This window comes from Poromitra crassiceps, assembly GCF_964638095.1.
Source record: "Poromitra crassiceps genome assembly, chromosome: 11".
NCBI lineage: Eukaryota > Metazoa > Chordata > Actinopteri > Beryciformes > Melamphaidae > Poromitra > Poromitra crassiceps.
This window is the reverse complement of record NC_139643.1, coordinates 13,238,220-13,265,289: the sequence shown is the minus strand read 5'-3', so window position 1 is coordinate 13,265,289 and position 27,070 is coordinate 13,238,220. Positions and strand designations below refer to the sequence as shown.

Below are 27,070 nucleotides of genomic sequence, written 5' to 3'. Positions count from 1 at the left end.
TTCTCTCCTTCCCTCTGTGATGACTACCACCTTCTGTGGCTTCTCCTTCTCTCCTTCCCTCTGTGATGACTACCACCTTCTGTGGCTTCTCCTTCTCTCCTTCCCTCTGTGATGACTACCACCTTCTGTGGCTTCTCCTTCTCTCCTTCCCTCTGTGATGACTACTACCTTCTGTGGCTTCTCCTCGCCCCCCGGGGATCAGTCGCCTTGCTCTCATAACAAAAAGGACGGTAATCCCTTTCTTCAATCTGCTCTCTTTCACTTTCTTGGTAAACGGGCTGCATTTATATAGAGCTTTTATCCAAAGCACTTTGCAATGAGTAGGTACACACACACACACACACACACAATGGCAGCAAGCTACCACCCCGCAGGGTGCTGGCACAGCCGTCGGGCGAAATTGAGGGTTCAGTATCTTGCCCAAGGACACGTCGACATCCAGACTGGAGGAGCCGGGGATTTGAACCGCCGACCTCTTTCATCCACAGCGATGTGGACGACCCGCTCTACCTCCTGAGCTACACTACACCCCCCCCCCTCCCTCCTTCTTCTTCTCCACCTCTCCTCTCTGCCTCGTTTCCCACTGACCGTTTTAATGAACCCGATCGCCAGAACAAAACGTTGGCATTTTGCGTGTCTGTAAAACCAGGGATATGTAGAATATCAACGTAACTTAACGTGCACGTAAAGTAATAGTTGGCAAAATAAGTTTTCAAAAATGTGACATTTTATGTCTGCAAACCTACAATCTCAACATACATTTGAAAAAAAACGGCGGTTAATTTGAACGTTGAACGCAAAATAAACAACTTTAACAACTGATGTTTAGGCAAGTAAACAACTTCGGTTATAATCCTTTCTTTCCTCCTCCTCTATCCTCTGAACTCTCTCTTGTTTTCTCCCTCTCTCCCTCCCACTCTCCCTCTCCCTCTCTCCCTCCCTCCCTCTCTCCCCTCCCTCTCTCCCTCCCTCTCTCCCCTCCCTCCCTCCCTCCCTCCCTCTCTCCCCTCCCTCTCTCCCTCCCACTCTCCCTCTCCCTCCCTCCCTCCCTCTCTCCCCTCCCTCTCTCCCTCCCTCTCTCCCCTCCCTCCCTCCCTCCCTCCCTCTCTCCCCTCCCTCTCTCCCTCTCTCCCTCCCTCCCTCCCCTCCCTCCCTCCCTCTCTCCCCTCCCTCCCTCCCTCCCTCCCTCTCTCCCCTCCCTCCCTCCCTCTCTCCCCTCCCTCCCTCCCTCCCTCCCTCCCTCTCTCCCTCCCTCCCTCCCTCTCTCCCTCCCTCTCTCCCTCTCTCCCCTCCCTCCCTCCCTCCCTCCCTCCCTCTCTCCCCTCCCTCCCTCCCTCCCTCCCTCCCTCTCTCCCCTCCCTCCCTCCCTCTCTCCCTCCCTCCCTCCCTCTCTCCCTCCCTCTCTCCCTCCCTCCCTCCCTCCCTCTCTCCCTCCCTCTCTCCCCTCCCTCCCTCCCTCCCTCCCTCCCTCCCTCTCTCCCTCCCTCCCTCCCTCTCTCCCCTCCCTCCCTCCCTCTCTCCCCTCCCTCCCTCCCTCTCTCCCCTCCCTCCCTCCCTCCCTCCCTCTCTCCCCTCCCTCCCTCCCTCTCTCCCCTCCCTCCCTCCCTCCCTCCCTCTCTCCCCTCCCTCCCTCCCTCCCTCTCTCCCCTCCCTCCCTCCCTCCCTCCCTCCCTCCCTCCCTCTCTCCCCTCCCTCCCTCCCTCTCTCCCTCCCTCCCTCCCTCTCTCCCTCCCTCTCTCCCTCCCTCCCTCCCTCCCTCTCTCCCTCCCTCTCTCCCCTCCCTCCCTCCCTCCCTCCCTCCCTCCCTCTCTCCCTCCCTCCCTCCCTCTCTCCCCTCCCTCCCTCCCTCTCTCCCCTCCCTCCCTCCCTCTCTCCCCTCCCTCCCTCCCTCCCTCCCTCTCTCCCCTCCCTCCCTCCCTCTCTCCCCTCCCTCCCTCCCTCTCTCCCTCCCTCCCCCTCCACTCTTTCTCCTGCAGATAAGATCGATATGTTGGAGCGTCTCTGGCTGTCGGGTATCTGCCACAACGATAAGATTGAGGTATGGTGTCTTCTGCCTCGTCTCCACTGGCCCAGTCACAGCCAGCCTTTGAAACCTAGTCTAACCCTAAAACCTGCTCAGATAGTCAGTTAGACAGTAAGTTAGATCAGATGTTATTCAGGTGGCCAGTGTCTTCAGTGTTTTAGTGTGCGCTCGCACAAACACTTTGATGTCTTTGGTTTTAACCACCAGAGTGGAAAAGTTGGTTGACCAATTGCAAGTGAACCAGGACTTGGAAAACAAAAGTCACATGACTCACAAGCAGCTCTTTTATTTGACAGACGTTTGGTCACCTGTCATCCTACAGGTTAGAGATACAAACTTTAGCCCTGTTCCAAACCCGTCCCTATTACAGAAATAGTGGACTATAGTGTGTTGGCCATTTTGTACTAGCGTCCGAATTCTCAACTGTTAATTTGATTCAATATATAGTCCACTGTAAAATACCCACAATGCACTGCAATTTCTAGTGAACAGAGAATGTACCCTACATGTTCTCCTATATACCACAATGCAATGCGGTCACGTTTACCAAAGGAGAAGAAGAGTGAGGTCTCCTTTGATCGTTGCCCATATAGTTCACTATATAAACACTGCTTGGGGAATGAGCACTATTTATTAGTCCTTGCTTTTTTATTCTAGGCACTGATGATTTGACTTTATTTTTAGGGGTATTTTATGTGCATCTTTTATTCAAAAATAGCTTTTCTTTTTAATCATTTGACTATCATGTCCTAAGTGTGTCTTGACTGTGTCCTGTCTGTTTTCTTTTCATATCTTGTTGAGTTGTGCTGTTACGCCAGAATGACTTCCTGTGTGGTCCTTGTGATGCATTTGGCAAATAAACTGTTTCTGATTCTGAATAGTGAGTGAGTGAGTGAGTGAGTTGAGTGAGTGAATGAGTGAACCATTCTGAACATGGCATGATGGAGCCACCTGTCTGTTCTTGGTGTTCATAGCAGGAAAAACACATGAAGAAATGAGAGCATCCGTCTGTAGCGGCTGTCTTCGCTTCATTTTAGGGCAATAGAGACACTGCGGAGCGCGTCATCATTCAGAAACCACACCCAAAACGGGGGGAAACAAAAACTCTCCCCCCAATCCTGGAGTTCTCCATATGTCACGTGTTGCACACAAAGATCATATATACGGAAGTCGGAAGATGAACACTCAAACTTACTTCATTGACAGCTAGATCCACATTTTTCTCCTCACCAATTCTCAATGGCTTCCTTGTTTTGCTCGGGAGTACAAAATACTTTAATTGGCAATTTGTTGTCTGCGTAGCCCCACCACACAACAGCTTTTAGCTATGTTTAATTCAAGGAAAATGACGCTGGTGTATGGAAGTGAACGGAGAGCGTTCCCCCGTGATGGGCGTGGCCTATTTCATGCAGTGCCTCGATCCCAAACCAGGCTCTACCCACTACCACTAGCACTCAAAGTGTGACTCCAAATCAAGTTACACTCACAGCTGTGGAGGTGCCTTCAGATGAATGGGCAAACAATGGGAGGGCTTCACAATTCTACGGGAACAGTTGGAAGCCGTCATCATCGCCAATTAAATACTTGCCAGGTGGAACAATAACAACAGCTTCCACAAAATGGCTGCAGATGAGAGCTGAGCAAATAAAATAAAAAGCCTCAGAACTTCTGTAAACACCCTTTGTTTGATGTAATGTAATATAAGCCAGGTATATCGTTAGTGACGGACATGTTTTGCTCTCCGCACCACCGGTATGAGCGCAGCGCCTCTAACGCACCGTACATATGGGACTGACAGCCAGTGACAGCAGAGGCTTGTCTGTTGTAGCTTACTGCTGGTTGTAATTAAATTTCTATCTGCTGTCGCTGAGACAAATTGCCTCTCCTGTTAGTAATAAATACACTCTGCTTTCTCCTCTCCTCCCCTCCCTTCACATTATGGTTCCCATCCGCCCTTTCTTCCTCTCTCTCTCTCTCTCTGTCACCCTTCTCCTCTGCCTCTGCTCCCCTGCTCTCCTCTGTCGCCGCCCTGCAGGTGATGAGCAGTAAGCTGGACATCGACAACATGGCGGGGGTCTTCTACATGCTGCTGGTGGCCATGGGCCTCAGCCTACTTGTGTTCGCCTGGGAGCATCTGGTCTACTGGAAGCTCCGGCACTGCATGGGCCGCTCGGGCGGGATGGACTTCCTCCTGGCGCTCAGCAGGGTGAGAGAGGGTTTCAGAACAGAGGGAGGGTGGACGGGAGGATGGGAGGAGAAAACAAGCCAGGGTTCCTACACATTTTCAATTAAAAAAAAATACATACTTTGCCATACACAGTTTCCATTTTTTTATTCCAGATCTTGAGAATTGGCAAGTAACTAGGTACAAATAATTCATTACTGTGCTTAAGTAGGCTTTTCATGTATCTGCAGTATGTGCTTTACTGAGTATTTATTTTTCTGACAAATTATTACTTTTTACTCCCTACATTTTAACACAAATATCTGTACTGTATTTTGTTTCCTTACATTTTCAAAACAGGCTAGTTACTCTAATTTTAATGCACGACAGACTGACGATGCCACATTGTTTGTCTTTCTCATCATCACACAAATGATTAATCAAAGTACAAGTAAGTATTTATACATCTTAAGTGTTATAGTTTCTCGTGAGTTTCTTTGCACAGAAATAGCCAGTAGCCTATAAATACTTTTTTACTTTTATACTTTTGAATAAATTTTAGAGTCTGTCCTTTTTTTGCAAGGCAGCTGGCTGCCGGCCTACCTCTGGCTCTGGTAACACGTTGAATGAGTACTTCTGTTCTATTCTTGTTTTACACAAGTAATTAGGGGTTCCAGCCTATATCAACCCCGATTGTTTTTGGTTTATTATTATTATTAATTAGGGGTTCAAGCCCTGAAGGGGCTGAAACCCTATTGTTTTTCTGCCGGTTTATTCTTCTTCTTCTTCTTCTTCTTCTTGTTCATCTGCCTCAACGCAAATTCCCGTGAGTTGGTAAATGGTAGAGACCTGACATTTGGCCCAATGACAGATATTGTTGGCTGGTAGCTGCTCAAGAAAGATTTTTCGAATCGGCCTGAAGGTGGCGCTATAATCGACGGTTTTACGTTAAAGGCCTTAACTTCCACGCCGTTGGTCCGATTTTCAAACTTTTTTTTTCCAGATGTTCAGGTGAACCTGCTCTACAAGTTTGCCATAAGGACCCTTAATGTCCGCCTGGAAAGTTTTTGAGATATTTGGAAAAGTTTGGAAAACACATTTTTGACATCTCCTCCTAGACCGTTGGACCGATTTGCACCAAAATTGCCAGGAAGCATCTATGGAGCAAGCTCTACAATCGTGATTTGTGGATTTTTGAAATCTACTTTCGTTTCGGAGATATTGATCGTTAAAGTTGTGAGAAGGTGTGGCCTCAGCTAAATTGTCATAACTTCATGACCGATTAATGAATCTTCACGAAACTTGTTGGATATCTTCGGAGACCATCCCAGACCATGTGTGTCAAATTTTGTGCAATTCGACCAAAAGGGGGCGCCATAAACGCCGGAAATGGGCGTGGCTTAACACAAAAAAGGCTGTAACTCCACACCTGTTTGTCCAATGATCGCGAAACTTGTCAGATATATCAAGGAGGATGTCCTAGTCAGAATCAGAAGCTTTGTCATCTGCGCAAGGCTTGAACCCCGCCCATCGCCGCTTGCGGCTATATTTATCATTGTTCTTCTGTCGCAATGCAAATTCCTGTGAGTTGGTATATCGCAGCAAAAACAGACAATGTGCATGACAAACAAACATGGCACTTCAGTCATAAAGGCTTAAAGGATAAAGAAGGAGACTTGGACTTGGATTGTGCCAAAGCAGGTGCAAGTGAATATTGGGAGAGGTGACAGTACTTCACTCCTGGCACTCCTGGCGGCTGTAGCTCAGGAGGTAGAGCGGGTCGTCCACTAATCGCTTTGGATTAAAGAGGTCGGTGGTTTGATTCCCGCCTCCGCCTGTCGAAGTGTCCTTGGGCAAGATACTGAACCCCAAATTGCTCCCGACAGTTTGCCAGCACCCTGCCGCCATCGGTGTGTAAATGGGTGAATGTACCTACTGATTGTAAAGCGCTTTGGATAAAAGCGCTATATAAATGCAGGCCATTTACCATTTACTAGGGGTGTCACGATACACTAATTTCACGATACGATACACGATAACGATACGATACGATACTTTAACAATATTTTTTTTAACAAAACTAAATATTTTTTATGTATTTATTTATCATTTATTTAACCATGTGAGTCCCATTGAAATCGAAACCTCTTTTCAAGGGAGCCCTGGGAAAATACTGGAAAAATAGTCTTTCATTTGAAATACACAAAATACAAAACAAATGCTGTTTTTGGAAATTGTTATTATAATAACTAGAAAACAACATGGAAGATAATGCTTCTCTTGCAATAGAATGGGTCACACTGTCACAAACTAAATGTTTGTTGCATGGTGAAAGAAAAATAAAGTAACTCATGCTCAATGGTCCCTAAACTTATGTAATCTTATGTACCCCTTGAGCTGTTTTGCCATGCCAGTAGTAGTCTACCCCCTCAATCATGCGTGTTGATTCTGCTAAAGTTCTATTATTATTCAGGAGCAATTTTTTTTTTTTTTTTTACAATATCATTTTTTTCTGACGATACGGATATCGTGACGTTTCGATATCGCGATGTATCGTGCAACGAAATATCGTGACACCCCTACCATTTACCATTTCACTCAGGGAGAGGTGACAGTACTTCACTCCTGGCACTCAGCAGGGAGAGGGAGGCAGAGCCAGAGGCGTGGAGCCTGGTGAAGCCCAGAGGGTCCCATGCGTGGGGGGTCACTGAGCTGTAGCACAGGAAGTAGAGTCAGCAGGTTCACTCCTGACTCCTGGGGATATTTACACTACAAAAAATGCCCATCATAACAAGTCATTATGCCTTCAAATCTTATAAAAGAAAAAAGAAAGAAAATAAACTACCACAGAGGTGAAATAATGACTTTTTTTTCCAATGCAGCTTCGCTTGTTTCAGTCAATAGAAAAATGAATGAATCGGTCAATCGCTGCCTTACGTCCTGGAAGAGGGTGTGACTTGGACACTATAATGAATTATATTATATAATATATAATTATAGCCCTTCATCCTTCCTTCATTCAAAGTGCAGACTCATCATACTTGGACATGATCCCTGTAACGCAGAGTGGATCATATGGGATACATATTTCATAGCGGTTTTTGAGACCTCTACAGGATCAGTGTGATACAGTTTCCCCCCCTGAAAAACCTGGTGTATAGAATTAGAATTATTACACGCAGTGCCTAACCCTGACCACCAGGGAGCAGAAGGCATACACCAGAAGACCTTTAATTGAGACATCCAAAATGGACATTGTCAATCATGTGACCAACATGTGGTTTTGCATGTTTTTTGTTGTTGTTTTTTTGTGCCGGTATTGAAAAGGTTAAGTAAAAAAAAAAAAAAAAATTGTTACCGATACTAGAATATATTGGATTTAGTGCTGTGTGTGCCCTGTGCTCAGGGGTCTGTGATACCACTCCACAGTGTGCTGCCCCGTGCTCAGGGGTCTGTGATACCACTCCACAGTGTGCTGCCCCGTGCTCAGGGGTCTGTGATACCACTCCACAGTGTGCTGCCCCGTGCTCAGGGGTCTGTGATACCACTCCACAGTGTGCTGTGTGTGCTCAGGGGTCTGTGATACCACTCCACAGTGTGCTGTGTGTGCTCAGGGGTCTGTGATACCACTCCACAGTGTGCTGTCCTGTGCTCAGGGGTCTGTGATACCACTCCACAGTGTGCTGTCCTGTGCTCAGGGGTCTGTGATACCACTCTACAGTGTGCTGTCCTGTGCCCTGTGCTCAGGGGTCTGTGATACCACTCCACAGTGTGCTGTCCTGTGCCCTGTGCTCAGGGGTCTGTGATACCACTCCACAGTGTGCTGTCCTGTGCTCAGGGGTCTGTGATACCACTCCACAGTGTGCTGCCCCGTGCTCAGGGGTCTGTGATACCACTCCACAGTGTGCTGTGTGTGCTCAGGGGTCTGTGATACCACTCCACAGTGTGCTGCCCCGTGCTCAGGGGTCTGTGATACCACTCCACAGTGTGCTGCCCCGTGCTCAGGGGTCTGTGATACCACTCCACAGTGTGCTGTGTGTTCTCAGGGTCTGTGATACCACTCCACAGTGTGCTGCGTGTGCTCAGGGGTCTGTGATACCACTCCACAGTGTGCTGCGTGTGCTCAGGGGTCTGTGATACCACTCCACAGTGTGCTGCGTGTGCCCTGTGCTCAGGGGTCTGTGATACCACTCCACAGTGTGCTGTGTGTGCCCTGTGCTCAGGGGTCTGTGATACCACTCCTAAAGCTGGGACTGCTGATTCATGTGTCCGGCAGGGCAGCCATTACTCTCCATCAGATCCTCGCCCCACTGCATCGCGGACAGAGATTTACAGGAAGCGCCGCACATTTTGTCATTAAGCTGTGACAGATATCGATGGATGTTATGAATCATCTTCACGTATGAGCGATAATAGAGCCTCTGTGATTTACATGGCCCTCCTCATTCCGGCACACTTAGCATCTAATTGAGTCCCCTCTGTCTACAGCCAGGTGTATGTAAGCTAGGGGCGGAGAGTGAGACAGCCAGGTGTATGTAAGCTAGGGGCGGAGAGTGAGACAGCCAGGTGTATGTAAGCTAGGGGCGGAGAGTGAGACGAGGCATATAGTGGAGATCTGATACCATGTTTTATACCATGGTCTGGGTGAATACTCGATTCTGATTGGCTGCAAGGTGTCCATTGATTTGTGATAATGTACAGTGATAATGTACACCTAGCTAAATGGTCTGTTCACCGTTCATATCAATGCGCCAGGATCACGACAGAGCCATTTGAGCTCTATACCACCGTTAAGGGTTAATATGGCACTTTTATAAGTTTAGAAAAAAATTGAGTCGGTCAAAGTAACTATTTAGATTACCCCTGTGTGCTCAGTTTATTAAAATAAGGCTATTTAGAAATCTGTCATTTTCGGAGATCTGCTGTTGTCAGCTGACAGAAGCCAGGCTCTCAGCTGTCAACTGTCAAACCAGCTCTGTTTACAACTTTGCAGAAAGCCAGCCAGGTGCTTTGCAAGAGCGTGCGCTGCCTCTATCACTGATACAAATCAAGTGGAAGAGGAAAAAGACGAGATCAACAAAAAGAAAACAACGAAATGGGCAGTTAACAGCAACACACTGAGAGATGTCCTTGTAAATCATACCTGGACTCCAACATAGAAAGCTTCAGATAGTTTTCAGTCTACTCCAAGCGTGGCATGCGCCATTTACGTCTATAAGACGTAATTCCCTGGAATGTGAGTTTAAACGAGCCAGTTACTAGGGCATTCACCGACTAGTCGACTAGTAAAACCACTAGTCGACACTGTGCTTATGTTGGGGATATTTTACCAGATGAAGCGCTTGGTTGTAAGACAAGCTTCCCCAGGTTCTTTCACCAAGATCTTTAACCCACTCAGACTCAAAGATAGACAGACTCGAGTTCTCAGTTTTACTTGCTAAGCAAGGAGACAGTGTCGAGCGGCACCTCTGCCCGTCTCCAAAACACTTGCTCTCCACGCTCCGTGCTTAGTCTTTTATTTACTATAACTCGTGGTTTACACATGAAGCAACATGAAGAAATGATCCTCCCAGTTCCTGTTTATCAGATAGTACACGTATGCATATGTTCAACACACATCAACAACGGTTGGACTGAACGCTGACTGCGCAAGCTGTTATTCTGCAACTTTAGATGAAGACTTCCTCATTCTAAAGCACAGCACGCACAAGTGAACATCCGTTTTGCATAGGTCGTCTCATTTTGCAAGACACACACATGACTGTTCCATTCCTGCACAAGCTGCAAAATATATAGGTCACAGTGCAGTAAACCGTTCAGTCAGCAGAGTGGCAGAAAACAGTCCAACAGATAAATAAAACATGTTTAAGCAAATATGAAAACACTTTCTTCAAACCCTAACAATCCCTACTTTTTTTCATTTTTACCTTATACATTTGTTTCTCTCATATTCAGATGCAGGTTAACTTGTTATTCACATTTTCTAACCTCATCGTCATTATAAAACATAAGTACTTGGCTTTACAGTTTGGTTTGATCGTTGGGACGTGTGTAATCTTCTTGTACTGCTTCCACTTGCTGCAACATGACATATTGTACAAATGCATTTGACACCAGCCGGGTTGTCAACACTTTAACACCTGAAATGCAACAAGCCATAAATATGCATATCACGATAATTACACACAGGACGACGATTCATCCTCTGATCAGCCTCTGGACCCAGCTGCCCGACCACAACCAGCTGAACCAGTCATAGGTAGTACCAGCATGGTCTGCACACAGGTCCCTCCTGAAGCAGCTGTGAGCAAGTCTAAGGCCATTCGGTTTTGCATCACCATAGTGCGTAGTGCGCTAATTTCACGATTTTGGGCAGATTCAATTATTATGGACGCATTCATAAACACGCCCAGGCGGTAATCAACCGTCTCAAGTCTTAACATGTTCTTGGCCACGCCTACCCAAGGGAACAGAGCTAGCATGACTTTGGTACCTTGATTCCAATGCTTAAATTCAGCTGGAACATCTGTCCCATAAATCGAATCATGTGGTTTGAACTGGGGCACCTCCCTCTTCCTGCGCAGACCAGTCGGGGTTCCAGTTTTGCTCTTGGTCCCCAGGAAGAAGGTGTGGTCTGATACAAAAATGGGAGTGCACATTCCTGTCCAATTTACAGGTAACACAGGATATGCATTAACCCCACACAGCCACCAGCCTCCCCTCACCCAAAACGTCCCATTGGACGCCGCGCTCATGTTTACTGGGGCGCCTTCCCCGTGCGTAAGGGCACGGTTATCCACACAGTCTGAAAAGGAAAGGTTTCCCACGGGAATAGACCCAATTGTCTGCTGGTAACACATAGCGTGTCTACCTACTTTCCCTTCCATAATCACTCTCTGGGGGCGCATTCTTCCTTTTTGGGGACGAATGGTCAGGTTGAAGTTTACCCAAAACTCTAAATCACATGCTCCCTTCTTTATGCCTGTGCTATAGGGGTCTGTGTCATTGACTATGATGCGGTAGGATTGGTAACCTACCCCTGCCATGCTGGCAAAACACTTAGCCTGCGCCTTGCTCATAGCTCTCCCATAGAGAGTAACCTGGTCAGATGAGAGAGGCATTTTTGAACACACATAGCAATCATTTTTATCAAAGCTCTTTGCTAATTTATGCACATAAGCATACCATTTATTTCTGAATCTTGGTTGTGCGTTTTCTTCTTCGTCCGGGCTCCACGGGCCTTGTCGGTATGTCCACCTCTTGTCTCTGTCCGGTAGTGGACTGTCACTCGTCAGTTTAATAATCATCAGTGTTACTGCGACTGCGAACAGTCCAATCAGTGCCCTTCCAAACATCTAAGTGCTAGTGGCTCAGCTGTTTTCTTCACCGAATTGAGACTAGCGTTTGTAGGAAACGCCACCCTTTGTAGTCGGACTTCGTCGCCACTAACTGTCGGTTGTCTGGAAAGGGATAACCTTTTTGCAATGTGTCTGATGAATCCAGGTGTCTCTTTCAGCGATCTTCAGGGCAGTCGGAGTGGTCAGCAGGACTTTGTAGGGGCCGATCCAACGTGGACTGAACCAGCTCTTTCGCTTGATCTCTTTGATGAGGACTTCGTCACCTGGGTCCACACGAGTGTCCTGTAGGGCAGAAGAAATCTCTGGCAATTTATTTGCTCGAGCCACTGTCACTGTATATCTTTTCTGGGATCCCATGGTTTGGTATTATGACTTTGCATATAGCTTTTGCTACTGTGATGGCGTCTGCATGTTTGGCTGGGATTATTTCATTCCATTTAGAGAAAGGACATATCAGGACTAAACAATACTTATATCCTTGGCATGGATTTAGTTGAATAAAATCCATATGTAAATATTGCCAAGGAAATGATACTGCAGGGAACTTTCCTCTTGCAGGTCTCTCATTTCCCTGTGAATTATGTCTACAACATATCATACATGATCTACAAAATTGTTTTGAAAATTTTTGTGTAGTTATATGTGTAGAAGTGTTTTCCTATTATCTCATGTTGTCCTATGTCCTATTATCTCATTCCCCCTGTTGAGACATGGCAACGCCCATGGCTCAGGTGTGAGGCTATTTTATAGAGACTTTTCTCGCCCATTGTGCAGCGAACACGTGAATAGTGGAGTGAGCATATTGACTGTCTCTCCATATCGTAATATCTCTCCCTTGGGCCTGTTTGCATGCTTCAGTAAGAGCTATTAGTGTGTGAGGGAGCCTTCCTGCTTTCACAACCTCTTTTTCTGAGACACTTCTCCTTTTAGTAATTGTACATCTTTTAGTTCTGCACGTGGTTTACATGTTCTTTCTGTCTCTACTCTGCAGCAATGCTCACTTCCTTCATCAGGTGTGGGGAGCAACGTTGCTGCGTTTAGAACTGTGCATCTTTTGATAGTAATGTGAGCTTGGGACATTAGAGTGGTTGTTAGTGCTAGATATCGAGCTGGCGATAGAAAATACATTTTTGTTTCATTCAACAGCATGGACCGCATGGGGTACCATAAGTGTCAGTGGATGAAACAAAACTATCTCTGCTGTAGCATGGACTGCCATCGCCGCGGCGCAAACTGCTTGTACACAAAGGGGAAGTGCCATTGACACGGGATCAAGTCTCTTTGTTTGGTTCCGTGTTTTTGGGTAAGGACAGATGTCATAAATCCATTTTTGCAATCCACCATTTGTACAAACATTTTGTCATAATCAGGTAAAGCTAAGACGCACGAGCTCACTAGACAATGTTTTGTTGTTGAAAACGCCTCATTAGCTGCAAACGTCCACTCAATCTCTTTGTTCATGGTCTTGGAAAATTAGTATTATCATAATAATAATGTACTATTTTCTTCCATGCATTCGGTCTACTAGTTGGGAGGACATATTATCTATGTGACGCCTATTATATCTATTTGTATAATCTATAGGCCATCAAATAACATTCCATATCTGTACCTCTATCGAATCCACCATATCTATTTTATTGTCTCGCATTTTGGTCACAAAAGCTAATTTTACTTTGAAAATCAGTTCAGTTAAAAACGGAAACAGTTGCATTCTTAGTACTGGCTAACTTCACCCCGCAAACTAAAAACATGCTGCTGCATGCATCCTGCTGGACATCAATCGGAGCCAGGAACGGAATATGATTATCCAGCAACAATTTGAAACACATTCGGGACATATTTTACATCGGAAAACGTTACTCAGAGGGACCGCGATAGGAACAGCACGATTTATTATCATTCAACCGAGCGCTCTCACTCTTTCCACCTCTTCTCCTCCGACTTGCATCCACTGTGAAGCCGTCTCCATTTCCGCATCGCACATTATCTCTTATCAAATCAACCGTTACTATTATTACCACCATATCACAGTGATGATGTTCAGACTCGCTTTCATGCATAGCGTGACGTATCTCATGCAATAATAATCCCGGCTTCATGGTCGTTTTACTGTAGGCTAAGTGTGAGCTGACTTCACAACAGCCTATTTACGCCCATGTCGCAGGACGGCCTAGCCGCAAATTTAGGGTGCAGGGCGTAGGCCAGACCGAGGGAAAAAATCCCACGTTTTGGCCAAGAAACATGTCATTCACGCAGCCTGATCATACATCGATTCCTCAGAATTTGCTTGCCAAAGGCTCTTATTTTAAAATAACATTACCTCAGTGATCCCGCGCATGCAGCCAAATATAATCAATAATATAATAGGCTATAATAGGCTACAGTAACAGCGAGCCTATTCATAATGCTCAGTGAAATAGCCACACCATCGCTTAATACTCGAATCGTTCTCCAATAAATTGCATAATTTGGAGGTCACATTCCATGACCAAATTTACCATTTATAACAATATCTATTTACAATTCTCCGCTCTGTAGCCCCATCTCCGCCAGACGGGCGGCGCTTCCTCATAGACTTCTCCTGCTTGAACGCCAAAGCTCACTCACACAGCAAAAGTGCCAGCACCATCACACCCGCGGCCATTTGGCTGCACCCGGACCCTTGGTTAGAAGCTGCGCGCATCAACTATGGTGTATTTTCTTCCACAAACAGTTTTTTCATAAGCGTCAAATTACTGTTGATGTTAATAAAACTCCCAATCTTTTAATAATAACTATTAATACAGGCATATAAAGTCACTATACTCGCCTATCTTGATTAAATCACTATATTCCTGCGTATCACAGTTTCACTGTAAAATCCCCCACAATGAAACTCTGCTTCGCAGTATAATCCCACTCCCTTCACAAATGAAGGTGTGTGCCTAATAACACAATTTATTTCGCTCTCTGTTATATATATAAAATGTTCCTCTATAGGTGAGGATCATTTACATTCATTTTCCCCAAATAAAATAATTTTCTTTAGGACTTTTATTCCTCATTCACCCACTTTGTGTACTTCAATTCAAGTCCACTGGTGACATTCGTATCACTCGCACATACACACTATCTTTCACTTCATTCACCACAAGTACTTTCACTTCTCTTATTTTAACCTCCTCTCCAGGGAGAACTATAGTTTCTTTCAAACCTCCTTCAGGCGGAGAAACCAAACCTCCTTATGGCGGAGAAACCAAACCTCCTTATGGCGGAGAAACCAGTTTCTTATCAAACCTCCTTATGGCGGAGAAACCAAACCTCCTTATGGCGGAGAAACCAATTTCCTTACCGTGTATCTTTGGTCTGTGGTTAGATCTGGATTCCCGTCGATCGTTTTCCTGAAGAGAAGAAGGCTGGACAGGATACCGGCCTGGGCCCGAATTCACGCCCCAGGACTTTTCAGGGTCGGCTGTTGACCCCGGCTGTCGACAGACTTGCGGTGTGTCGTCCCCTCCCTCTCTCCTGGTCAACGATGTTGGGATCCGGCTCGCAGGACCAATAATGTTGGGGATATTTTACCAGATGAAGCGCTTGGTTGTAAGACAAGCTTCCCCAGGTTCTTTCACCAAGATCTTTAACCCACTCAGACTCAAAGATAGACAGACTCGAGTTCTCAGTTTTACTTGCTAAGCAAGGAGACAGTGTCGAGCAGCACCTCTGCCCGTCTCCAAAACACTTCTGCTCTCCACGCTCCGTGCTTAGTCTTTTATTTACTATAACTCGTGGTTTACACATGAAGCAACATGAAGAAATGATCCTCCCAGTTCCTGTTTATCAGATAGTACACGTATGCATATGTTCAACACACATCAACAACGGTTGGACTGAACGCTGACTGCGCAAGCTGTTATTCTGCAACTTTAGATGAAGACTTCCTCATTCTAAAGCACAGCACGCACAAGTGAACATCGTTTTGCATAGGTCGTCTCATTTTGCAAGACACACACATGACTGTTCCATTCCTGCACAAGCTGCAAAATATATAGGTCACAGTGCAGTAAACCGTTCAGTCAGCAGAGTGGCAGAAAACAGTCCAACAGATAAATAAAACATGTTTAAGCAAATATGAAAACACTTTCTTCAAACCCTAACAGCTTAGTACTCGACTAGTCGTCATTCTTGATTTTCCCTCTTTCCACAGTGCAGTGTTAATAATGCAGTACAGCAGATATGCCACTGGGGGGCGCTGCCACGCTGTGGGTACCTTGCGACCATTTGCGACCCTTCCAATCGACGAAGAAGAACGAGTGCAACAATAACAAACCTCACAAGTCACATGACTTTATTTCATTTTTATTTTAGTAATACTCAATAGCATAAACCATTACTTCATTTTAGTGCAGCCAGTTGTTTGTACGGTGTCAGAAAAGTCACTTTTGATGGATACTAGGAAGCATCCTACCGGACTGTATGGACAGCGGCCCAGGCTACATTGCTAACTGAGGCCATGTTGCTAACTAACGTTCATTTCGGAAAACCTCTCCTCGCGCCCCAAAGCAGGACTACACAGACAGCAGGATAGCAGCATGGCAGACCTTCAAGTGTAAGTGGAGTTCGTTTTAACCATGCTTCATTAAATGACTAGCTGTCATTACTTAAAGTGTAACTAACCCCCAAAACACTTTTTTTCAGCTTTTAACCAATATATATGACTTTGGGGGTGATGTGTGAAGAATTCTGGTCAGAATTTCCACATTTGACACCAAACTGTTGCCATTTTACCATTTGTATCATTTTTCAGCAGCATAACTGGCATAAGCGCCCTCTAAGGGTGGAACACTGCTTTTTTTTTATGCCTCCGCCGGTGATAGCCAGGCCGGAGGCATTATGGATCCGGGTTGTCCGTCCGTACGGCTGTCCGTACGGCTGTCCGTACGGCTGTCCGTCTGTCCGTACGATGTTTGTTAACGCGATATCTGAGGAACGCCTGGACGGAATTTCATCAAATTTGCCTCAAACATCGACTTAGACTCAAGGATGATCTGATTAGATTTTGGTGGTCAAAGGTCAAAGGTCAAGGTCACTGTGACCTCTCAAACGCCATTTTCAAGCTTGTTAACGCGATATCTGAGGAACGCCTGGACGGAATTTTATCAAATTTGCCTCAAACATCGACTTAGACTCAAGGATGATCTGATTAGATTTTGGTGGTCAAAGGTCAAAGGTCAAGGTCACTTTGACCTCTCGAACGCCATTTTCAAGCTTGTTAACGCGATATCTGAGGAACGCCTGGACGGAATTTCATCAAATTTGCCTCAAACATCGACTTAGACTCAAGGATGATCTGATTAGATTTTGGTGGTCAAAGATCAAAGGTCAAGGTCACTGTGACCTCTCGAACGCCATTTTCAAGCTTGTTAACGCGATATCTGAGGAACGCCTGGACGGAATTTCATCAAATTTGCCTCAAACATCGACTTAGACTCAAGGATGATCTGATTAGATTTTGGTGGTCAAAGGTCAAGGTCAAGGTCAATGTGACCTCTCAAACGCCATTTTCAAGCTTGTTAACGTGATATCTCAGGAATGCCTTGACGGAATTTAATCAAACTTGTCTCAAACGTCGACTTGGAGTCAAGGATGAACTGATTAGATTTTGGTGGTCAAAGGTCAAAGGTCAAGGTGAGCTCTCCAACGCCATTTTCAAGCTGGTTAACGCGATATCTCAGGAATGCCTTGACGGAATTTAATCAAACTTGTCTCAAACATCGACTTGGACTCAAGGATGAACTGATTACATTTTGGTGGTCAAAGTTCAAGGTCACTGTGACCTCTCACACACACAATTTCCAAGCTCTGTAGCGCAACATCACAGGAGCGCCTTCACGGAATCTCTTCCAATTTGCCTCAAATGGCGATTTGGACTCCAGAATGAACTAATGGCGGAGGCATAAGTCCGCGTTGCGGTCGTTCTAGTTTCTTTCTCAAATGAATGGGATATTTGACACGTCACGGTGAACCAAAGACTATGGGATTTCAAGATAGTTATTCCACTACTCCCCCTGTACCCTTTCGGCTCCTCACAACTCCAAGCCTATTCCTATTGAAGTTTGCTCTTAAAATACTGAACCAAACGTCGTCAAAGTTGGCACATGTCTTAATTATAGTTAGTTTATCGCTGAATGTGTCATTACATTATTAATATCTTACCTGGATAAGCTCTAATTATGTTGTTTATATTATCAGTCCGACTTGGAAGCACTTTCTGCCGGCCAGTCAAACGGGAGAGTCTGCTCTCATGCACCCGCGGGGGCGCGCGCAGCAGTAGACTGAATGGGGGGAGGAGGAGAGATCTGCAGCTGTGCCTGAGAGACACTCACCTCGCTCCGACTATAGCAGGCTACTCAGCTACTGTGAAAAGCGTCCTGTCCAGTCGCACATTCGCAAACAGATGCAGGATTCCCTCAATCCTGTACCCAATCTCAGACTGTATTGAGCAGAAAAATCGCACACCAGCTATTTCTCAGCAGAGATAGGGGAAAATCAGCACGCCCACACATTATTATCACAAGATCATTTCGCCAGTTTGCTTTAATGTGCGCAAATGATTAGATTATGCCCGCTGGAACATTAAGCAACGTGTGTACACCTCGCCCATGAGAGTGTCGCGGGAAATGACTGGACCCGTTCTACACTTCAGTCCGCTATCGCCCATACCGCTCTTCTGACTGGATCGAAACTGGTGAAATCTCCGCGATGACGGGGTCGCGCTTATACCGGCACGGCGCCTTTCCCACATGCAGGCATTAGACCACGTTCCGGTCATTTTGTGGTACAAAGCGCATGTGGGAAAAGGGCTTGTGTTTGTTTGTTGCTCCGTGAGGTTACAGAGCGCCCCATGCATGCAGGAGGAGGAGGCTGTTTCGCCAGCCGGGGTCTGGCAGGAGGGAGGCGGGGGAGAACGCAGCTGAGAGGAAAACTTTTGCAAAGAATCAGGGAAAAGGGAGAAACGAAAATTAAAAACGGATTTGATGGCGCGATTTATGGCAAATGGGACGAGGGAATAGAGAAATCTCGCTTTGTGATTACATAAGCTGAGAGCGGGGCGTTTGTCCTCACTGTGCTGTGTGCTGCGAGCAGCAAGGCTCTTTTAACGTAAGTTTAGACAAGCCACGCACACACACATGGGACAAAATGGGACAAAAATAATTAAATTTCTAGTTCGCCACTGAATGGCCAAATTGATATCACTTTCAACCATTTTGAGCAACACTCTTTCCATACAGACCACCAGCGTTGGCTAGTTGTTGATATTTATAAAAGATATTGCCCCTCTCAAATAAATTATTTTTGAGGCGGTAGGCAAACTGTAATGGCGTCGATTTCAGAAAAAAAATCTTGACTTGAACACAGCCAAAGAGTTTAGTATAGACAAGAGCATATGTCATTTCTTGGTTTTTTCCATAGGTATTTTCAAATCACTGTTCTGATACATATCTGGGGGGTTAGTCCCCCTTTAAGTAACGTTACCCATTTCTTTGTATAATAATAATAATAATAATAATGCCCCAGTTTCACACTTTTAATTTGAAGGCCGAAAAGGGAAATGGTGTGATAGTAAATTGAATTGACACTGGTCTGTCAATTCTATCATTTCACACGTACCATTTCCCTTTTTCGACTTCAAATTAAAAGTGGAACAACCATTAAACGTTAGCGTGTGAAGCCTCGGCCTATCTGGATTATAAAAGTATAACGTTAGAGAAAACAGCCATCAGTCATGCCGTTTTATACTAATTTATTGCCAAATGCTTTGGGAATCAAGCTTGGTCAGAAAAGGTCTACTACATTAGCTAGTTATGCCTGCATCTCAATAGCCCTGCTGCCTGGTTGTATTTGAGACCTTTTGACGTGAGTTGAGCGTTTTTATTGGGGGGAGAAAAAAACTCCGACTAGTCGACTACCTTTAGGGACGACTAGTCGACTAGTAAAATTCACTAGTCGTGAATGCCCTACCAGTTACATGGCGTTGCATTCTTAGACATTGCCGTTTTATTTTGTATGTTGTTACATACAATTGGCCAAATTATTAGTTAGTAGTTAGTAGCCAGGTGGAGGCACTAAGCGGCCATTTTATACAATGATAGCCTAATCTTCAGCAGCCGAGGGGACTATTTTGTCTCGCCGGTTCTCAACTCATATTCAAGGTTATGAAAACTAGATTTTGATTGCAAAATGCATGAAAATATAAATGAATGGCCTTGTTCTGTTTCTTTGGCAAGTGACCATGGTATAAGCGGGTTAATGCACTTTGAGGTGTCCATTATCAGAAATTAATGAACTTCGCGGAAGCAACCGCGGAAGCAAGCGTCCTCGGCTCTCGCCTCGGACGGTTCACGCCTCCGCGTCGTCCATTAATTTCTGATAATGGACACCTCGTCGTGCATTAACCCTTACTTAATTGATTGATTGATTTTGGGCGGTCGTAATCAACACCATTTACAAGCGCTTCAGACTCTTATTTCACAATTCATTTGTATCTGGCTTTGCTTTAATGTCACACGTCGCTGCTGAGATGCAAGAAACAGATTGTTGGTCTGAGTCACACTATGAGCTACATTTGCGCAGGTAAAATCAATCCCCCCGTCGCTTTGACTCCCCTCCAACCATGGTGTCCTCACTGCACTATTACCAGAGCCGTATAGATAGACGAGTCACGACATCTCCATTCACTCCAATGGACGCGTTGTTTTACTCTCAAGAGTTCCAGGAAGTAAGGTCCTGGATTGAGCAGCACTGTCGAGGTGCAGCAAAATGAACAGTTTGTGTTGTACTTTGAAAGCTTTTTTTTTTATTTTTATCAAATTGTACATTATCAGCTTTATTTTACCATTCAAAAGTAGGGCGAGACCCCTTCCTGGCTGTTCATTGGCTAATGAGTCGCGCATTTTGGTCCTCCGCTGACGCCACTCTCTCTCTAAATTGCTCTGCACTATACCTACTGTATCTCTCCGATTGTTGTTGTTTCACTTCACAATGCTTGGTACAAAAAGGAGCCCAGTTCCAGCTGAGTGATGCTTTGTCTGTTGAAAGCTTTGTTTGGTTTGATACGTGTGAAAATTGACACTCTACGAAGCTTGGTAAACTCAGGCTTAAGTTTCTTCAAAACTCTCATATTTCATGGTTAGCATGTCTGTTGTCTGCCTTCAAAGGACATAGGTAGAGGGAAACCACCGACAGCGATTTCCCGTCATTCTGTGGGAGAGAAAAAAAGATGATTGTTTTCTTCTTTTCAGAATAGAGTGGGTTTGTGTGAATAGCGTTGAGTCGGAGAGGAGTTTACACAGTCGGTGGTTTGGGAATAAATTGACTGAAGATAAAGGAAAATAGCTTTAGCTGAATCCTCCGCAGGGTATTTATGGCAGCTGTTTACCGCACATGAACGATGCAGCTGCAGTGACTTTCCTCAAGAGTTTATAATGTGTGCATGTCCGATATGTGCTACTAATGGCAGGAGGATGGCTGATGATAATGCCCGTTATCCTGAGTGTTTCTAGAGAAATAGGAATCCAGTTTTCCTTTTGGGACACTTTATTCATTCAATATGAATGTCTTTGTATGTAGACTGATTCATAGACTCTTGAAAGTTCAGAGGTTCAAATGTCCTTCTGAACAGGAGAGTTTGAAGCCGCTGACACACAGTATCTTCTGAAGACAGTTTCCATATGCTTTTGTAGCTCAGAGCATTTCAACGCAGCACTATACCATTCTTTATCAAGAGGGGGTAGAATTAGGGATCTCTCTCTATCTCTGTCTTTGTCTCTCTCTCTCTCACTCTCTCACATTCACACATATTATGCACACAGTTGCAGCAGGCTACCTGGCAGCCTGCTGCACTAATGACTGTATACTCTCTCTTGTATCTTTCCACCCAGGGGATGTACAGCTGCTGCAAGTTTGAGGATGAGACGGCGCCGGGGAGCATCAAAAGCTCTTTGCCGCAGTACCACAGCATGTCCACCATGCCCACCGTGGCCCAGCAACACCTCGTCGCGGCAACTGTAACCAGCACGACCGCCATCGCCATGGTTCAGAAGCACCACCACCAACAGCAGCAGCAGCAACAACAACAACAGGGGCAGACCTACACCACCATGCTGCCCGGGTCTCCGCCCACTACGGGCCACTCAGCGATGGCCTTAGGTCCATCAAATAGCCCCTTACTGGAAGGCCCCATGCCGTGCTCCAGCTTCCTGCCCCGCCACGACCGCAGACTGGCTGTGGTCGATCGGTGGAACAGGCCGAAGCCGGAGAAGGTGATGAGCGCAGGCAGTGGGGGAGGAGTGGGTGTAGGGGGGCTTGCAGGAGGCATCTCAGAACTCCAGGCCCATCAGCAGTTCCAACAGAACATGGGGCAGCACTGGACTCTGCCAGGAGGAGGAGGTGCAGGCGGAGGGGCTGACATAGGGCTAGATGAGTACAAGCGCTACTATGGTCCTATAGATCCGGAGGGGCTGGGAGCTAACACGGACCAACAGGCAGGGGGCCCCCAGCAGACACCCAAAGCTAATCCGCGGGGCCCCAAGGCCTCGGGGATGCCACGACCTCCCCCAAAAGGCCCCCAACAAGCCCCAGGGCATTTAATTGCCAAGCCCGCTCCGCCACTCCCATCCTCCCCACACCAAAGGGCCTCCTTTTGGAGACGAGGAAGCCTGACCCAAGCAAGGAGAAAAAGCTCTGGAGGGCCCTTGTATGAGAACATCCTCCCCTTGGGGAGGCGAGGCGGAGGGAGGTATGGCGCAAGGGATGGAGGGGGGAGGAGAGGACGACGACCTCCCCCACCTCTCGCGCTGCCTGTCCCCCTCTCCTCCCCGACGCAGACCCCCACCACACCCTCCTCCCCTTGCCGTTTCTACTCCTCCTGCACCAGTGCCTCGTCCTCTTCCTCATCCACCTCCTCGTCATCCTCCTCTTCCTCCTCCATCTCACTCTCTCGCGCCAACTCGCCCTCCTCCTGCTCCAGCGACAGCTCCTACAACTCCTCGCTGAGTTTCCGTTACCGCGCAGGCGACCGGGACTTCACGTTGGACGACGACTACGACTCGGACCTGCTGACGGAGGAGTCCAGCCTTCTCCTGGGGTCACGGAGGAAGCTTCGTTCTCGCCGCATGTCATCGCGCTCGCTACCCTGCAGCCCGCCACCTCCACCTGTCCCACCCCGGAAGCCACGCCCCCAGAGAGATTACAGCAGAGAGAGGACAGGCCTCCAGTTGGCCCAGCTACAGGAGTGGTGGGCATCATGGGGCGAGAGAGAGCGAGGGAGGGTGGGGGGGGCAAGCCGAGGAGAGGGAGGGGGAGCCATGGGCAGGGAAGAGAAGAGGCACCACAAAGAGAGGGAGCGCGAGAGGAAGAGGAGGAAGAAGGGACGAAAGAAGAAAAAGAGGGAGGAGAGGGAGAGAGAAAGGGAGCGCAAGCGGCGCAAAGGGAAGAAGAAGAGGAAGAAAGATGAGAAGGTGAGGAAAAGAGAGCGGAAGAGATCCGAGCAAGAGGAAGGAGATGCCGAGAAGAGAGAGGAGGTCAAAGTGGCGACACCGGACTACCCCTCTTACCCGCCGCTGAGGCGAGAGTCTTTTCGGAAAAAGAGCGAGACCTCCATCAGGAGCTATGGGTGGAACATCTCGGGTGCTGATGAGAGAAGGGACAGAGAAGAGAAAGAGCGGGATGACCAGGAAGACAGCAGAGAGAAGGAGAGGCCCCACAGGCGGAGGAATAGCAAGCAGTATCACAGCTCCAGCAGCAAACCAACAACATCTGTGAAGTTCTGGGGAGGGGGGAACCCATCCTCCGATACCATTCCCTCCGCCTTCCTGCCCTTGCTGCCTCTCTCCGCCAAACGCAGGAAGAGTAAAGGCTCTGAGAGGGAGGCCGTAGGGGTGGAAGGAGAGAAGAGGCCACTGCTGGGACGCAACGGGAGAGGGGAGTTTCACTCCAAGGAGGGCCTGTCCTTCCACGAGTGGGACTCAGAAGTGGAGGGCGATGAGGAAGATTCTGAGCTGGAGAGAAGGAAAGTGGAGCGAGGGAAGAGACGTGCAGGTGGAGGAAGGACAATGTCAGAGGAGGAGAGGGAACGGGATAAGGTAGTCGGGATTTATTCCGACGACGACGGCTCCTCGGGAGAGTTCGGGAAGTTCGAGAGGTACTGGGAGGGCCATGAAGGCAGGGCAGTGGGCGGGATCGGAGGGGGTGGTTGGTTTTTTGGCACCTACCCCTCCAGGGAAAAAGCCGGCAGCGTCAACAGCAGAGATGATCTGTTCCTGGAGCGAGCAGAGCGGTGGGGCACGGGGGAAAGCGGATGGGGGTCTAGTGGTGGAGGAGGAGGTGGTGGTGGTGGAGGAGAGGCAGGAGAGAGAGGGTGGGGGTCAGGATCACACTGGCCCCCACCCCCTCTCACGCCGCCGCCCCCTCGGCGGTACTGGTCCGTGGACAAACTCCACATACAGGACGAGAAGAAGACCAAACGGAAGTCGAAGGACAAGGGGCGAGGGTACGCAGGCTATTCCTCTCGTCATTCCCCCCACCACCACGCACACTCCCACTCCTCCAAATGGGCCCGGGTCACCTCTCGGAGCCAGGAGGAGCTGTACGACCACTGCCGGAGTTTCGGTGGCCCCCCGAAGTCCAAGCGCCACTGCTCCTCATCCTTCAAACCTGACCGCTCGCAGAGTCTGTCCAAATCTGGCAGCCAGTCAAACCTATCCAGTATCCAGCGGACACAGAGACCAGACAGGGATCGAGATCGAGGAAGGCAACCGTCTCCACCTCCGAACCTCAACCCCAACTTGCCTCCACCGCTCCCCGCCCTTGCCGCTCCGCCGTCCTCATCTCACTCCATCCACGCGGCTCCTCCCCCCACGTCCTCCTCGTCTGTCTCCTCGCCCTCCGTGGTCTCGTCCACCCCGGGGGCCCCCCAGCCCGCCTCCATGGCTTCGGCAAGTGCCAAACTGCAGTACCAGAGACTGCGCTCCGTGCCCCAGCCCCAGAGGTTCCCCCAGTCGCCCCACTTACCGCTCAAAGCCAAGAGCCTCTGCTCGCGGAGAGGCTCCGCCCATTTCTCCAGCGTGGAGAGTGAAGTGTGAAAGTTCAAAAAGCGGCTCGTACGTTCAAGAGAGCGGTGGGGGGGGGGGGGGGGGGACCTAAATAAAAGATCTGGAGCGGGAATCTGCCCGGCGACAGAAAAGACACGGGCAGCCAAGCCAGTAACAGTCTGAGCCCTTTCATAAAACTCTTGCACAAACAGACAAACAAATGAACCCACCAGAAAGCCAAACAAACCCCACAGGGAAAGTGAGAGGACATAAACAGCAATCTTGTGTTTACTGTTGGTCCTTTTCATTCCTCTCAGTATGTGAATGACTACAACCACCACAACCACAAAAACAACAACAAGGTGTGCTCGCTGAACTGGACTATCTATAAGCAAATCCCAATTCAGAATGGTAATACCGAAGAGGGGACTCCCTTGCTATAAGACAGTAAAGGGCTTTGGGTGTTGAAGCGGTGGAGTCGTTTGTATTCAGAGGATCTCTTAATGCTTTCTGAGGGCTCAGGAACTTTGTAGTAACTGTATGCCTGCTGCTCTCAGAAGCCTCTGACAGACGCAGAGCAGTGTTCTCCAATTAGGAACACTTGTTTTGACGCTTGACCCCGCCTTTTCCTTTCTCCTTAACAAACTGTTTACACCCCCGCAGAACTGTGACGCCCACCCGAGGCACCGTTGTCGTGTATGATCAATAACACCTTCTTGTTTCGGGGCGAGAGGAGGGCGATAACCAATCTGTGTACATGCACCCTCTCTCTTGTTCTCTTCTAATCTGTTTTCTCCCTGCCGCTTTCCCCCCCAGTTCTCCTCTCCTCTGCCTCTTTTCTGCTTTGCCTCCTTTCTCGCCTGATTTCAGACTGAATTGTCAACTTGTTCACTCCATTTCCCCACGAGGGGCAATCCCCCAGGAGAATTCCATTTCCCAAAGCAACCACTAGAGGGCAACGTATCGGCCTGAATTTAATCCAGTCGGGAGAAAAACGTCTCCCCTTTGAATAAATGCCTTCAAAGGGGAGTCCGGTTCAGATTTCAAAGTAAAGGTACTTTTAATCCATTTACAACTGCCTCAATAGCAACATGTGTCCCATCTATAGTTGTGTTTGTTTTCCTCTGCACACTTCACAACAGCTTGACAACGGCATTAGTCCCGCCTGTAATTGTTAGTCCCCTTTGGCGCTGATTGGCTAATCTTTTTTTTTTCCCCCAACCGGGGATATTGCTATCGCATGTCACGATGCCAGACCAGTGGAGTGGGCGGATTTGAAGGTCTGAACCCAGGTAACCTCTTTTCCACACCTTTACTCTCATGTTCTATCTTCTCCCCATCTCCTCGCCTTGTACCCTCCTCTCGGCTCCTCCCTCGTTGTGCTTATTCTGTGCTTTTCTGTGTTTGTATTCTTGACAACAGGGTAAGTCAACTGTGACTGACATTCTGCTGGCTTCATGAAAAGCCGAGTGCCAAACTTATGTAGAGCTGAACATCTATCTGTACCACATTAGCTGCTGTGTTTCCTTTGACCGCACATGATGTCCCCCAATAAGCGCACACACGCACATTCAAATACACACATGCACACGCACATTCAAATACACACATGCACACGCACACGCACATTCAAATACACACATGCACACTTAAACATGTCAGTTCACCTACCCTCTTTCTTGAGCAATACATTATTCACAGACTGAGTCCATGAGTTCAAATTTTATATTCCAAAAATGTTTATTTTACTTCTCTGTGTTGTTATCGTTATCGGTGGTGTTCTATATATCAATACATGTATTGAGTCTAATACATTGTAAGCACTGTGCCGTACTACTCAAGCTGGGCTGCGCACGAACTGTTCTCTCAACTACCTAACTGCTCTGTTCCCTCCCTGCATCTGACTGAATGTAAAGTCAGCCACCGACCAGTACGTGTGCTGCAACATCAACGAAGACACTTGAAGACATGGGAATCGTAGCATGGCGGGATGGTGTTGATTCTGATCCATTGTTCACTTACATGTAGCCAAATGTACTGTAAGTCACAATGTGCATATCATGGAGGGTCGACCTGCTGTAGGTAGACCTGCTGTAGGTAGACCTGCTGTAGGTAGACCTGCTGTAGGTAGACCTGCTGTAGGTAGACCTGCTGTCGGTAGACCTGCTGTAGGTAGACCTGCTGAAGGTAGACCTGCTGTAGGTAGACCTGCTGAAGGTAGACCTGCTGAAGGGTTCCATCTGCATTGGGTTGCAATTTGATGTCGATTCGGCTTCTTTGATGTTTTCTGCCACAGGTGGTCCAACTGGATTTGACAAACTCCACACATCTGGGGCACTTAGGGCAGAATACAGCAAACATTCATCAAACTAAAGGTCATCAGGTGCGCCTGCAGTTGAGAAGAAGACATTTGTGTATAAAATGCGAGATGGTGCTACACAATTTTGTTCGACAA

General features: G+C 47.5%; 1 protein-coding gene across 1 annotated transcript in view; it reads left to right on the top strand.

Annotated features, from left to right (window-relative positions):
- grin2da (glutamate receptor, ionotropic, N-methyl D-aspartate 2D, a) overlaps positions 1-24,666 on the top strand; it is a gene marked incomplete at both ends in the record, with an annotated part of 124,050 nt that extends 99,384 nt beyond the window's left edge. The window contains 5 exons of the mRNA XM_083645877.1: positions 1,977-2,038; positions 4,059-4,229; positions 21,466-22,820; positions 22,926-23,820; positions 24,031-24,666. Coding sequence (XP_083502003.1) covers positions 1,977-2,038; positions 4,059-4,229; positions 21,466-22,820; positions 22,926-23,820; positions 24,031-24,666 — 3,119 coding nt within the window. The remainder of the gene's footprint in view (positions 1-1,976; positions 2,039-4,058; positions 4,230-21,465; positions 22,821-22,925; positions 23,821-24,030) is intronic.
- Positions 24,667-27,070: the final 2,404 nt, after the last annotated feature.